Here is a 14,848-nt window from a genome sequence, read left to right on the forward strand (position 1 = left end):
AACAGGAAGTTCAGCTTATTAGTATAGTCTCATGTTGTGTATTTTACACATAGTGTTCGTCAAATCAAGTTCACTGTTTATTGGTTGTTTTTTGTTTTGGTTGTTGTTGTTTTTTTTATTTTTAGTGTGCATGCTTAATAAATATACATAAATCCATGCTAAGAAGATTTAAGGCAGTTCTGAGGCCAAAAAGGGGCCAAACATGGTGCTAGCATCACTAAGTCTCTGGTGTGTGTGTAAAAGAATACACAATGTAAAGTTCGAACATGCTGTAGGACAACTTATTTTTTTCAGCTAAAAGCAGAAGCTGGCCTGCCCAACAGTGCAACATCTCTTATTGGTTGCAGTGACATTTTCTACAAGACAATGACCAAATTATACTTCAAAAACAGAACGACTGTGAGAACTGCTGTGATGTATGGTTGGGTGTGAGGGAGTTATAGATATGAGCCCAAACAATTGATGGAAGAAGTGCTTCTGTAACTGTTAGAATGAAGCATTGCTGTGCAATTTCTGTCCAAAGTAATTGATGGAAATCAGTAAGCTGTGGTGAACCATGAACCAGTGGATTATGCAAACTTCAGACATCTATTGGATAGCCTGTGAAGATATTATTAATTAAATTAAAACATGGACATTGTAAAATGTTGCTGCTATTTGGCCAATAGTGGGCGCTGCATTGCTAATCTCTGGCTCTCTTCCAGTTTGGTTTTTGTCCCGTCTTTCTGTCCATCACCCCCAGCCATTAATTGAAGGATGATGGCTGCCCCTCTCTGAACTTGATACTGTTGGAGGTATCCTCCTCTTAAAAGGAAGTTTTTCTTCCCCACTATCGCCAAGTCCTTCCTCAAAGGGGATTTTTCAATTTTGGGGATTTTCTCTGTGTTATTGTAGGGTTTCTACCTTACAATAGAAATACTAGAGCTCCCGAAAGCCTCAGGAAGTTTATTAAAGTCTCAAATTATAAAGCAGGTATAGTCTTATATATCTTTTATATCTTGAGGTAAAGATAGGAACCGGTCCCCTGAGCTGACAAAATATGAGTTTACATGTTCACACTAGTTTCTCTTGTATATCTGAATGTTTTTTCCTCTCTGTCTATCATCTGTCTACATTATATTTCTGCTTTTCATGAGTTAAAACATTTGAATAAATATCCTGTCACACCAAAGCTGTGAAAACAAAATAAAACTCTCTGAACTTGCCTATCATCTATATCAGTAAAAAGCAGAAGTTGGCAGAAGCGAGAGAAATGAAAGGCGTAGAAACAACTTCTTTAAAATTCTATTTAGTTTTAACACAGTGCTATTTTTTGGTGCACAAGTTATGAGAAGCTCAACAGAAAGACTTCAGCAATGGCAGAGCAGAGGTTTAACAACACACCCGTCAATCTAAAACTTAAAAAGCGATGCCAGTCAGAAGGTAAGCTAAGCTAATGCTATTCCTTCTTCTCCCCTGTGCATCATTTGTATTCGAGGATTGATTATTTTCTTTTGGATAATTTCCTTCTTCCAAGGGTCACCATGTGTAAATACCATACAATTGTAATTTCTGATCATGCACCAGTGCAGGTTGTGTTACGACCCCCTCTGCTAGGCGTCAGGGGAGGAGTAACATACACAAGCCCCCCACACAAAACTGAGTAAAGAAAAAGGTTTTAATTTCAAACTTTAAACAGAAAACCGACAGGGCTGTTCAACAGACCACTGGGCAAACAATTATTACATAAAGACAAAAAAGATGAGTAAAAGCTAAAGGTTAACTAAGGCAAGCCAGCATCACAAAATTCTACTCACAGCCAGCTAGCAGCTCAAAACTCTAATCAGGCTAAGTTCAAGCATGCACCAAGGTTTGACAAAGTTCAGCATTATGAACAAGTTCAACAAAGATCGAAGAGGGAGGCATGAAAGGCAAACTGCATGTTCTGTCCTAAGCAGCAGCCACTGAGTGAAGGACCTCCAGCCTTTTGTAGCCACAGGTGGGCACGATCAGCCACTGATTGCCTCTTGGAGCATCACGGGATCCCCAGGCAGCCAATCGTCCGTGTGGTCTGGCACACTTCATTCTGCATAAAAGAGGGTTGGCACGGGTCTCCCAGTAACCAATCACCCACAAGTCATGGCACACATGGATTTGCATGAACACAAAAAGGCAGTCTCACTCCCTTCAAGGCCCAGGGCCGTAACAGGTTGATATCTCATTTCCAATGTGTGCGCAAGGCAATGGTTCTGGAAATTTGATTCAGCATTAATGTCAGATGAGAAGTTTTGCAAGTTCATTTGCAAGTTGAATACCACATCGAGCTTTTTCTATAAATGAATAATACTCCAGATGTTTCAAAATCTATAATTTGGGAGTCGCTAAAGGCATATTTGCGGGGCCAAATTATTTCTTTTTCTGCTTATAAGAATAAAAAGCGAAATCAACAGCTTCGAGAACTGACAGAGCTTATAGCAAACATTGACACACAATATGCCACCGGCCAAATGCAGAGGGTACTGCTTCAGTCTGAATTTGACACCCTCTCAATTAAAGAAACCAAGAAGCTTTTTTACTTAGATCAAGAAATCATGTATACAAGCATGGTGAAAAAGCAGGTAGATATCTTTCACATCAGCTTCGTCAATCCGCTACAGCCCAATCTATACCCTACATACAGTTAAACTCAGGTCAGATGGTAACACACCTTGACGGAATTAATGCTGCTTTCAAACTATTTTATCAGGATCTCTATACATCTTGTGCTGATTATTCAGAGTCGGACTTGGATTCTGTTGTTTCTCAGCATGGGCCCAAGCAGTTGGTAGGGACGGAGGTTACAGGCCATAACTTAGGCTCTCTGAGGGAAGAGATTGTCTGTTCCCCCAGGACATTTAAGGACTCTGGTGGCCCCTTGCTAGAACCTATAAAGACCTTGGCCCCCCTTGGGCCTGTTCTGTGCTCAGCTTGGATTTTTATGAGGCTTTTCACTCTGAAAAGACTGTATCCCCAGAGACAGTTTGTGATTTTGTGCATTTTGAGTCTGTTCCTGAGCTTCTCTCTCCTCCTCCTGTTGCTGCTCACAGGGCAGCTCAGGCCCAGTTTTCCCCTGCACCTGTTTCAGTAACTTGGGTGAGGGAGGCTGGGATCCAGCTGGTCCCTGGTCCGGTGTCCAGGCCGGCTGAGGCGCTGCCAGTCCCTGCACCTGTACCAGCTCCTCGGGTGGGGACAGCAGCTGCCCAGCTGTCCCTGGTACCTGTTCCAACTCCCAGGGTGAGGGCAGCCGTAAACCAGTCAACCTCTGCACCCCTACCTACTCCTCGGGTGGGAGTGACTGGCGTTCGGTCCACCCAGCACCCATGCCGGTCTCCGAGGTGAGGCCAGCCAGCGCACAGCCTACCTCCACACCCATACCTACTCCTCGGGTGGGAGCGGCTTGTGTCCGGTGGGGCCTGCACTTGTTCCTGTCTCCGCTGGAGGCTCAGGTGAGCCCGTCCAGCAGTTTTCCTCATGTTCAGAAGGCTCAGGGGGAATAGCTCAGCTACCATCACTACCACTATCACTACCACCATGTTACGACCTGTCTAGGGCCAGGCATTAACATGAGTGAGGCACTCGCTCCCCCCCCCCCCCCCCCCAAGACCCAAGCAGTAACAGGAAACAAATTTGTTCTTTATAATGTGATTTATTTACAAAGTGATAAAAAGAGGGACAACAACACAGGAGTGTCAACACTTCAGGATGAGCCAAGGCCAAAATAATAAACAAAACGAATCTAAACTGATTCCTAAACCCCTGACCTTACCAAAACAAAAGCCGAAAACAAAGACAGAGTCTAACTCAAAACAGGAGAAAACTGGTGATCAAAAGAAAAGGCAGCTCACCCCTACCCACTCCACTTCTACAACTGTCAAAACAGCACTGCAGCCAGCGGCTGCCACAGGTATACTGCTGGGTCGTGAGGAGAAACGCGAGAATCTCCCCCGCCTCCTTTTAATGGGCGGGTCCTCCAGCTGGAACCAGTCACGAATCAAGCCATGTTAGCTGGGGGTTCTGGAGAGCCCGGTCAGCATCACGCCACGCCACATCAGTTGGCGGTTCAGGAGAACAGTTTCATCCAGGCGCTTCGTCTCAGCCATAGGACTCCATTCCGTCTGGTCCTGTCTCGTCTGGTCCGTCTTGTCCAGCAGTTGCCACGCCACCACCTCGTCCATGTCTGGCTTGGCGTGGGCAGCCACCTTCCCGGCTGCTGGCTGGACTTCTTCACTGGCCCAGACAGCCTTCAGACCTGTATCACCGCCGCCGCCTTCCACGCAGCTGGCCTCCGGACCTGTTTTGTTGCCGCCGCCTTCCGCTCGCCCGGCCTCCGGACATGCTCTGTCGCCGCCACTGCCTTTTTGTGTGGTCGACCTCTGAAAGTGTGTCCAGGCCGCCGCTGTTTCCGCGCAGTCGGCCCCCGGAACGCCTGGATTTTGGAGTTCTGTGCTGCCGTCCCCCGGGGTGACCCACTGAACTGCTGAATTATGGACTCCTGTGGACTGCTCCTGTCTGGAGATTCAGATTTTCACTGGATCCTTTGGGCGTCTGTCTGGTTACAGATTAACCCTGGTTAATAGAAACCCTGTTTCCTATTAACCGTCTGGCAAAGGAAGCTGATTACTCAACCTTTCAGTTTAGATTGAAACACTTCTTATTCACCTATCAGGATCTTTTTAAACAAAATTTTACCCCTTGATTAAAGAAAACAAAATCTGATTTGGCACGCTGGTCAGTATCACCCATCTCTTTTGCTCAGCGGGTCAACACAATTAAAATGTTAGTCCTGCCTTGATTCATGTATCTCTTCCAGATGATACCCCTTTTCTTCCTAAAACCTTTTTCAACCAGTTAGATGGACTTATATCATCTTTTATTTGGGACAAAAAAGTTCCAAGAATCCGTAAACCCCCTTTTACAGTGTGCTAAGTCGGAAGGGGGCCTGGCCCTACCAAACTTTATGCACTGGATGTGGGCTTTTAGTGAAGGCAGTGGGCAACTTTGGTCCACTATAGAGCTAGATGGGAATCTCACTACATCCCCTGTTGAAATAATGTGTTCAAGCCTACCAGTCAGTCACAATGTTAATTTTAAAAAATCCTGTGGTTAAAAATCTCTTAATGTTTGGTTTCAGTGTCGACAACATTTTGGTCTGGGGTGGTCGCTTGTCTGCTCCCCTATTGTGTCAAATCATCTTTTTTAACCAGCTCTGAGTGATGCAGGGTTTGAGGTTTGGTGCAGTAGGGGAATTATATGTTTCTCTGATCTGTTTGTTAAAGGATCATTTTAACCTTTTGAAACATTATGTAAAGATTTTGGAATCCCAAAGACTCACTTCTTTAAATACCTACAAGTCCGTAGCTTTGCAGTTAAACATTTCACTTCTTATCCAAGTCTACCTACTGATTGTCCGCTTGAGGACTGCGTGCAATTTCCACCTATTGCTAGGGGATATATCTCTCAAATATATATAGCATGCTGCAGCATACAAAGGCAGACTCCTTGTCCAAAGCCACAAATGCTGTCACTTGTTCACATGGTAGTATTTCTTGTTTGTGTGCATACATTATACATTTTCCTGCATCCCTGCATCTGGCTGGTTTGCCACTGTGTGGAACAACATGTTAAAGCCAATGTTTGTAATCGCAGCTCCAGTTATATTTTTCTGTGTTTTTGTTAACCTGGAAAATTATGAATAAAGTTGTCAAAAACCATGGTCCATCATTAAAAGATATTTTCAAACTCAGGTTGTAAATCATGTAGAAATGTATTATTGTGGGGTTTCTATCTTACAATAGAAATACTAGAGCTCCTAAAAGCCTCAGGAATTTATTGGTCTCAAATTACAAGGCAAATTTAGAGTTTTATATTTTATATCTTTAGCTTGAGATTTTATGCTCGACATCTTGTGAAGAAAAAGGAACCTGTCCTCTGAACTGACAAAGTATGAGTTGACATGTTTACACTAGTTTCTCTTGTATATCTGATAAATGTTTTTTCTGCTTTTCATGCAGTGCATGCTGATGTCTGTTTGTTTTAAGGTATTACCAAGGACGGTACAGTTGACAACAGAAGTCAATGAGAACAAGTTGCAGTGATTTCCGATGAGTTAAAACATCTGAATAAATATCCTGTCAAACAAACACTTTCAAGACAAAACAAAACTCTAGGAACTTGCCTGTTATCTATATCAGCAAAAAGCAGAAGTTGGTTGAAGCAATGGAAATGAGAGGCGTGGAAATAACTTTTTTATGATTCTCTCTAGTTTTATCACAGTGCTATTCTTTGGTACACAAGTCACAAGAAGATCAACAGAGATTGAGATTTTAGCAATGGCAGAGCAGAGGTTTACCAACGGATCAGTTAATTTAAAAGCTAAAAAGCGATCCCAATCAGAAAGTAAGCTAAGCTTTTCAAATACGATGCATCTACAACCTGATGTTTACAAACTCAGATTGTAGATCATGTAGATGAAAGTCTACATCTTTATGTTTTCATCATTTTAAGCAATGTTTATTTCTTGTACTGTTTTTTCTACTGTAATAGTAAATGCAAAAAACTGACAAAACCAAGACAAGTAAGATGATGAGCTTGCTAAAAGTGCTTCCACAAAAGACAACATTTCCCTTGATAATGAAAGGTGAGGGTCTAAACCTCAACAAACAAGCAAAAACTTTTGTGCATTGGAAATAACCAAAATATGCTTTGGAAAATTGTGGTTACTTAGTAAGTAATTAACTTCAACTGCCCTTTAACCAGCAAACCAAATCAGATTACTCAGATTTACTAACTTTTCTTAACCAGGCATTTCTTTTTTAGATGCCATTTAAACATTCTTTGTCTTCTGTTACAACATTGTCATTCAATTCTTTCAGTTAAAATGAAGGAAAACAACGTGTTTGAAGAAATGAACATGAAAAATAAAGGAACTAAACGAACTTCTGACACAAACGGTGAGTTATACAAAGCAAATGCAAAACCACTACTTTTACTACAAGGTGTCATGCTAAGTACTGATCAGCCTGTTTTACAAACTGGAAGGGTAGAAAATTTGGTGCCTCATAATCTGCAAATGACAGTGCCCTCAACAGAAAAAACAATAGCATCAGTTACTTTAACTAAAAAACTGACATCCACCAAATTACGCAGATTGACTACCTTTTTTTTCCTTGCCATGAAATCATTCTTTGTCTTCTGCTACAAGGTTACCCTTTAAGTCTTTCAGTACGAAGGCAGGAAGAAAATTTATATGAAGAAATGAACATGAAAAACAAAGAAACTAAACAAACTTCTGACACAAATGGTGAGTTATACAAAGACAATACAAAATACTACTTTTATGACAGGAACTGATATGAAACTTGCTTAGAAACTGAAAGTGTGCTGTTGGCATTTTCCTTACAGGAGCTTAATGACAACATCCTCTCAAGACATGTTTTGATATGCACAGGATTCACTGTTATTGAAGTTTGATCCATAATATGGGCTTCACCTTGGTTTTGCCTCTCAACTTTTTCAAACAGATTTTTCTGTTTTTCCTGTTGATTTTAAGTTGACACAAGTGACTTAAAATCTTAAATGTAAGAATGAATTTGATTGCTATAATAAGTATTTGTTTCTCCTAGATAAGCAGTGTGCATGTATAAAATCTTGTACATCAGTAACCGCTTGCTGGGGTGTTCTGTTACTGATCATGGCCCTTCGCATCTATTGTGAGTATAACTTTTAAAATTGGTTCATCTGCAATGTGCGTGTAAAGCCAAAGAAGTGTTACATTTTGTTTTTCAGTTACCACATTGTTAATTCATAAGAACGAAGACTTAACAAGGAGTCAACTCAACTGGACAAACACCTCCACTGCCTTTGAAACACAGATCAGAGACCTGAGTGCAGAAATCCAGAACCTAACAGAACAAATAAAACTCATGAAGATGGAGCTCAGTCTTGGTCCAGGTCAGTGCAGTGTTGATGCCTACTGTCCCAAAGAAAATAACAATATGCTCCAAATCTATCAGCTAAAAAAATAGGTAATAGGTAATGTAAAAAAAAAAATGTGCACTGATGATCTTTATTAATTGATTTCTATACTTGCAGAAAAGGCATGCAAACCTTGTCAGGAGGGCTGGCTCCCCTTTGAGTCCAGCTGCTATGCAATTAATGATGCTGAACCTCATCAGCAGAAAACCTGGGAAGAAGCTCGAGAAAACTGCAAGGGAAAGATTTCCGATTTGGCTGTTGTAATTAATGCAGCAGAAAAGGTAATGAGACTGTGGCTCATTAGCACAGATTTATTTCACGAAAATATATTTTCTTTTCATCTAAACACTCTGTGTTGCAGTGCCTTAAGCAAAGTATCTGAGTATTTCTAATAACTTTCTCTTTCCTCAGAAATATATAAGTGAGAAAAGCTGGGGGAGTTCAGGAAACAAAGGATACTGGATTGGTCTCAGAGTTGAAGGTGGGAAATGGAAATGGGTAGATGGAAGTTATCTGACTGATAAGTAAGAGAAACTTTGAATCAGTAACGATTTAAAGATATTTTTCCAAATCTGGGATAAATCAATTTTGTTTTATATCAATAATTATCAGCTTTAATCAAACTTGTTTTTTTCCTCAGCTCCTGGATTCAGCAGCCTCCTTCTGATGGTCTCTGTGTAATTTCTGTCGAAAACCGAGGATTTAAATCAGTGAGCTGTGACAAGAAGAACCAATGGATTTGTAAAAAAAGACCCTAACTGTCTGAATTACCACAGTTAGACTTCAGAAGACTTTTGTGATCTGTAAATATAATTACATATAAGTAAATATTACCATGGAAACTTCTACTCAGGTTTTGTTTTTAAATATTACTAAATAAATAAAGTTAATTATAAGTTTTTTTATTGTCAAGCTGTATATTCGGGAGATTCTGACTGCTGATATCAGCATTTAGAAAAACGCAGTGAAAGGTTTAAAGTGTCACTCAGCTATTGCTCTTTGTGTCACTGAAGTTTTTTGTACTTTGAAAAGATACAGTTGGTATATGTCTGTGTAGCTTCTCAGTTATCCAGGTCATGGTCATCTAAGGAGCTTGGAAAGAAAAGAGAGTGGACTTTTCTTGAAGACATTTCACTTCTCATCTGAGAAGCTTCTTCAGGTCTAAGACCAAATGGTGGAGAGCCAAGAGGTTTTGGGTGAAACCACTGTGAGACCTTGCCTTACCCTATAATGTTACCCATTGAGATCAACTGAGGCAAGATGTGAGTCAGTGTTAGCGCCCACTCACATCTTGCATCATGTTGATATTCCTGTCTTATATTCGAGTTCATTCTTTTTTTAGTTCATTTTTATCAAGTCTGTGAGTTTATCTGTGAGAGAGAAAACACCCATCCCCACAGTTAAGAAATCTGCAGCACTGTGTGAGGCTAGCACTGTAAAAGAAAAAAAAGCTCAGTGTGATAGTACCAATCGAGCATTCTTTAAATCCCATAGCTGACCATGTTAGCAGCAATACTCAGGTATGTCAGCAACAACACTCAAATGACTCCCACAGTCACCACCAGACAAGTAAAGGATCTCGTGAGTGTCTATAGAGCCCTTCGTGTAGTGTTTCAGGTTAAAAATGGACGCAAATGACTCTGTCAGTCAAAAGCAGAAGTTGGTAGAGGAAAGACTCAGGAAGCAACAGTTTATTATGATCCTCCGCGATTCAAACAGTGCTGTTTCTTGGTGTACAAGTCACAAAAAGCTCAATGGCAAAACTGTAAGTCTGGCAGAGGAGAAGGTCATTAAAACAAACAAATGAGATCAGAAGACAAGTTAAGCTTTTCATGTATAATGTGTCAAGAAAAACCAAACTCAGGCTATTGATGTGAATCAACTCTGCATCTTTCAGTGATTATTTTTTATCCCATGTTAGTTTTTTGTACTGATGTTTTTTTTCATTAAGACTAAACAGAAAAAAAGACTACACAGCAGGGTAGATGCTGAGCAAACTGAAAGTGCTTTCACATAAAGAACCTAATATTCTCAAGGTGGCCCAAGATATTTACACCTACAAAATGATTAATTAGAGGCTCTTCTTTTTAGAAGTGCAACAGATGCAGCAAGTTCCTCAAAATCTTTCTTTTATATTTAGAAAACAAAGCACTTCAACATGAAACATATTATTAAATTCTCTCACCTCCCACCTAAAAATAAAAACAAAAATGAAAATAAACTGGGCAAGTGTCTAGATCAGGGGTCGGCAACCCGCGGCTCCGGAGCCGCATGCGGCTCTTTAGTCTTCATTTTGCGGCTCCGGGTGGTTTGGGAAAATAAATTAGAAGTATTTCGCTGAAGTGAATTTTATTTGTGTTTAGTTCTTTTTTTAACTTGTAGTTCTAAATTGGAAGATTATTGTGATATTGAAATATAAAAATAAAATTATATCTTATTATTTTTTTCATCGCTCAAAATAAGCGTCACACTCGCGGAAGCCGGTGTACCCGCCGAAACGCCGTGCATTTATCGAGACTTTCGACCCCAGGTAGGCCAATTATGGATCTTCGGATCCACATTATGTCAGCAGCTGTTTTCCACCGTGAACTATGTTAAAAACAAACACCGCTCACACCTCACAGATGACAGCTTACAGTCCTGCGTGAAGATGAATTCTCCGATTTGCAGATGCTGTGCGCAGAGGTACGGGACCAGAAGTCTCATTGAAAACATACCACGGCAGACCCGACGATGTTTGCATGAACATGCTTTTCAGCATCTCTTTATTGACCGTTTTTCACACACCGTTGCTGTACGCATACAGCTGGTTGTAGCTTTGCAGCTCACAGCCTGACACATACCAATACAACAGCAGAGAGAGCACAGACTTTAAGGCGGCGAGGCGTGATTGCGGGTGCCGCTCAGGTGCGTCCGACTCCCATGCAGCGGCACTGCAGACCACGCCCTGCCACATACATTAACCAGGTAAAATACATATTTAGGCAGAATTTTGCAAATATCCATTTCATTTCTTTTTTTTTAGCAGCATAGTGCTTTTTTCCAATTATTTTTTAAAAGTCAGGTCAAGGCTCCAAAAGCCCAAAGGCGATATAAGGGTGGCGGCTCACAACAGTTTTTGTTTGCTACATGGATCATTTTAGTTCAGCTGGGTGTCTTTGCTGTTGTTATATTTCTTTAAGAGTTCAAAATGTGTTAATTACATAAATAAAATGTAATTTTCTCTGTAGCACTTTTATAAGTAACACACCTTAGTTTCTCTGTGGATTCTTTTAAAAAGCAGTTAAAAACTTTTCTGTTCAAACAAGCCTTTTGTTGATCTACGTATTTTATATTCTTTACATTATTTACATTTGATCTTTTACATTATGTATAAAGTCTATTGATTGTATTGTTTATTTGAATCTTTGTGTACAGCGCTTTGTGACTGCCTGTCTGTGAAAAGCGCTTAATAAATAAACTTTACTTACTTACTTTAGTTGTTCACAGAAAGCACAAAGGTAAAAAAAAAACCCAATATATACAGTGTTATCTTCATTTTAGATTTCAAAAAGTATTTGCGGCTCCCAGTGTTTTCTTTTGCGTGGAAACTGGGTCCAAGTGGCTCTTTGGGTGTTAAAGGTTTCAGACCCCTGGTCTAGATGAATAGAAAATATATTAGAAAACAAGTGTAACCAGCAACAACATGAATGTGCAAATGACAGCGCAAGATGAATATAAAATAAAATACCATTAAAGTACAATAAACATTTTTCTATTTTAAAATGAAAATAATATAAGCTAAACCACAGGATGAGTAAAATTTATGTTCACATATCACATATGCCTGTGATCAGAGTCTTTATTATCTTCAAAACTTCTCCTTTTTGCCTGTTTTAGAAAAGTTGGTCAAAATTTGCCTTGATCCATCTGTATAGGTATCCACTGGCTCGGGCTAACGTTTTTGTCATCCTAACATGACGTGAGAATTAATCAACCTATCAGATGGTTATAGATGTCACTCACTGATGATTATGAATTGATTATACCACAAACACAAGCTAAAGCTTCCTTATCATTTCAGTTTAGCTTTGTTTATATACTACATCAGGGGTGTCCAAACTTTTTTCACTGAGGGCCACATACATAAAAATATAGGAGGGGCTGGGCCACTTACTAGAAATTAGGTATATAACCTTAACTGTAGTGTATTAAAGTTAGAAAAATCATTTAAAAGTGGTCAAATGTGTTATATTGTTGAATATAATTAAAGACAAAACTGCCTTCATCACAGCTCTCCATAAATGGATCTTTATTGATTTATTCAGAAAAAGCTTTGGTAGCTCATTCTCAGAACAGCAGCAGATTTCTTCTTAGACAGCAGATTTACAGCACAGAGAAAAAACAAAGGGGAAAATGGGACGGGTACATTTCAAGCTTGTTATTTAAGTTCTTAGGCTTAGCAACACACCTATTAACGTTCGTTTGAAACGATTATCAACATTAACAGACTGAACTGGACCTAATAACAGGAGTGCATATAATTTTAGTAAATTATTCTGGTGAGTATCAGCTGCGCTGGGTATGTAAATCGGGCCATCCAGCCGCGGTGCTGATCGTACGCCACTCGTGCCAAAAATCCGGACAAATGTCACTTGATCAAGGAGCAGATCTGCATCAGATGAGATCAGCTGAGTTTGCGTTTGCGTGCGCTGTGCACAGCGGTGTGTACTCTGTGTGTTAACAAGAAAAACGCATATAAGAAAGTGGTGCGCAAAAGCAGGGTAGTGACAGAATTGATGCGCATTATTGATATTTGAAGCATGTGTACCTGCACATGCATGCTTATTAACACACGGTACTGTGGAATATATTTTTTACTCACCTAAAGTGCTCGTGCTCTCGTCCACTCCCCGCAAAAAAAAAAAAAATAGCAGCTGTGCGGTGTCTGTGGCATCAGTGCTCGGATCGCATGCGATGGAGTAAAAATCAAAAGCACAGCTTTATCAGACAGTTGCAGTTTAATGTTGGCTGACGAGTCTTCAATGCTTCGCACAACTGTATTTCTGGACATGCTGACGTTGTTGAAGTCCTGCACTTTTTTCGGGCACATTATTTCGGTGACTTTAATGAGGCCGTGTTTTATGAGGTCTCCATCTGAAAAGGGCTTGCCATGTCTTGCGATGAGTTGGGCGACCTCATAGCTGCTATTGGAGCCTTTTCCTGGACAATTTGAGCACGAAAAAAATACTGTTGCTGACCCCGCAGGATAGCTACCCTTTGCTTTAATTTCTGCTCTGGCTCAGCACCAGTGTAGGATGCATAGGCCTGATGTTTGGTTTCATAATGACGTCGTACATTATACTCTTTCATAACTGCCACAGTTTCAGTGCAGATCAAACAGACACACTTCCCCTTTAATTCTTTGAAGAAATATTCACTCTCCCACCGTGTCTGAAATTTTCTGCACTCACTTTCTACCTTTCGCTTCTTTGGTTCTGCCATGTTTAGTAACTTGGGGTAAATTTCTTCTGTGATTGTCCTTTTGGTAGAGCAACTGTCTTGATCATCAGTAGCTCCCTCTGGTGTTAAAACCAAGAAGTGCAATACACTCAAGCAAAAGTTGAAGTGCGGGCCGTTTTCTATTCTATTTATAAAATTACTTGAGGGCCAATTAAAAATGGACCGCGGGCCGGACTCTGGACACCCCTTTACTACATTTAATGTTTAACCAGTAAACACATGGAGCTCATCTAGCTACAAATGAACACAAGTGATTTTAATTCTCTCCAAACATACTGAGGCTGAGCTTGAAACTCAGGGGGTCCTACTGGCTGTGAGGCCCTATGCATCCATTGAGCCCACACATGGCACGAAAGAGCTCTGCGTGCCCTCTTCCTATGAGGCAATGAATTACATGATACAACAAAAACTACTAAGGAAGCTTAAAGAAACACAATAAGAAGCTCAAATGGTTTACCTGATCTCAAAACTCCCCAGATTCAAATCCAATCATGCATCTGCAAGTTGTGCCAGAATAAGCCTGATTCATTAAAATGGACTACATGCATAAAGGCTAATTTTCAACATGGAGTCCTGCTCTCAAAAACTGGCAGAGATAAAACACTGTCTGTGAAGCTGGATTTAAGAAGTAAGTGCTTAAAGTTAAAGTTTTTAGAACATATTTAGCACCATCTTGTGTCAGGTTGGTTGGTTGTGATAAATAGACCTACATTACACACTGTTGTACTGTCTCTTTGCAGCAATGAGTTTTATGTTAATAAACTGGATATACTGTCCACTTTCACCCTAAAGCAATAAATGGTTCTTCATTGTTTGACTGGCTGTACTGATATGGGAAAATCCAGCTGTTAACTGTAATGTTCGGGTTTGTAAGCTTGTTTGAGTCCCATCAGCATGTGGGCAGGAAAAATAGATTGATGTGTGCAATGGAAAAAAAAACAGAGGCTTTGAGGAAGAGATGCAGCACTGTTTGGAGACATTTTCTTCCACACATCATCTCACTGTCTGGATTACATTACAAGTGAGGAAAAGCAAAGCCCAAATGTGAGTGATGGAGAGCGTAATGTGCACATTTTTTCCCCTCTGCGAACACGTTGATGGATGTCAGGATTCCCTATCATGCTTTGATTTTCCCATTTCAGTGCAGCTAACAAAACAAAGAACCACTTACAGCTTGAGAGACAGAGGGTGAAAGTGACCTCAGCCAACCAACCTGATGACGTCGCGCTCTGTACTGACACAAGATGGTGCTAAACATGCTCTAAAAACTGCATCTTAAATCCAGCTCCACACATAGTGTTACATTGATTCAGGTTTTTGAGAGCAGGGCTCCATGGTGTAAATTTGGGCTTAT

General features: G+C 40.4%; 1 protein-coding gene across 3 annotated transcripts; it reads left to right on the forward strand.

Annotated features, from left to right (window-relative positions):
- The first annotated feature begins 593 nt into the window (after positions 1 to 593).
- LOC109194348 (C-type lectin domain family 4 member G) lies at positions 594 to 10,077 on the forward strand. 3 transcript variants are annotated; one of them, XM_019356117.2, is made up of 8 exons: positions 594 to 1,422; positions 6,891 to 6,968; positions 7,220 to 7,318; positions 7,641 to 7,727; positions 7,804 to 7,968; positions 8,110 to 8,273; positions 8,404 to 8,516; positions 8,633 to 10,077. In XM_019356117.2, the coding sequence occupies exons 1-8, from the start codon at positions 1,356 to 1,358 to the stop codon at positions 8,748 to 8,750; spliced, it is 891 nt and encodes a 296-aa protein (XP_019211662.1). In that variant the 5' UTR covers positions 594 to 1,355; the 3' UTR covers positions 8,751 to 10,077. The 3 variants fall into 3 exon arrangements, with proteins under 3 accessions (XP_019211662.1, XP_025760559.1, XP_019211663.1); XM_025904774.1 differs by having other exon boundaries at positions 8,404 to 8,473; XM_019356118.2 differs by lacking the exon at positions 7,220 to 7,318.
- The last annotated feature ends 4,771 nt before the right edge of the window (positions 10,078 to 14,848 follow it).

Source organism: Oreochromis niloticus, unplaced genomic scaffold, assembly GCF_001858045.2.
Source record: "Oreochromis niloticus isolate F11D_XX unplaced genomic scaffold, O_niloticus_UMD_NMBU tig00007008_pilon, whole genome shotgun sequence".
Taxonomy (NCBI): Eukaryota; Metazoa; Chordata; class Actinopteri; order Cichliformes; family Cichlidae; genus Oreochromis; species Oreochromis niloticus.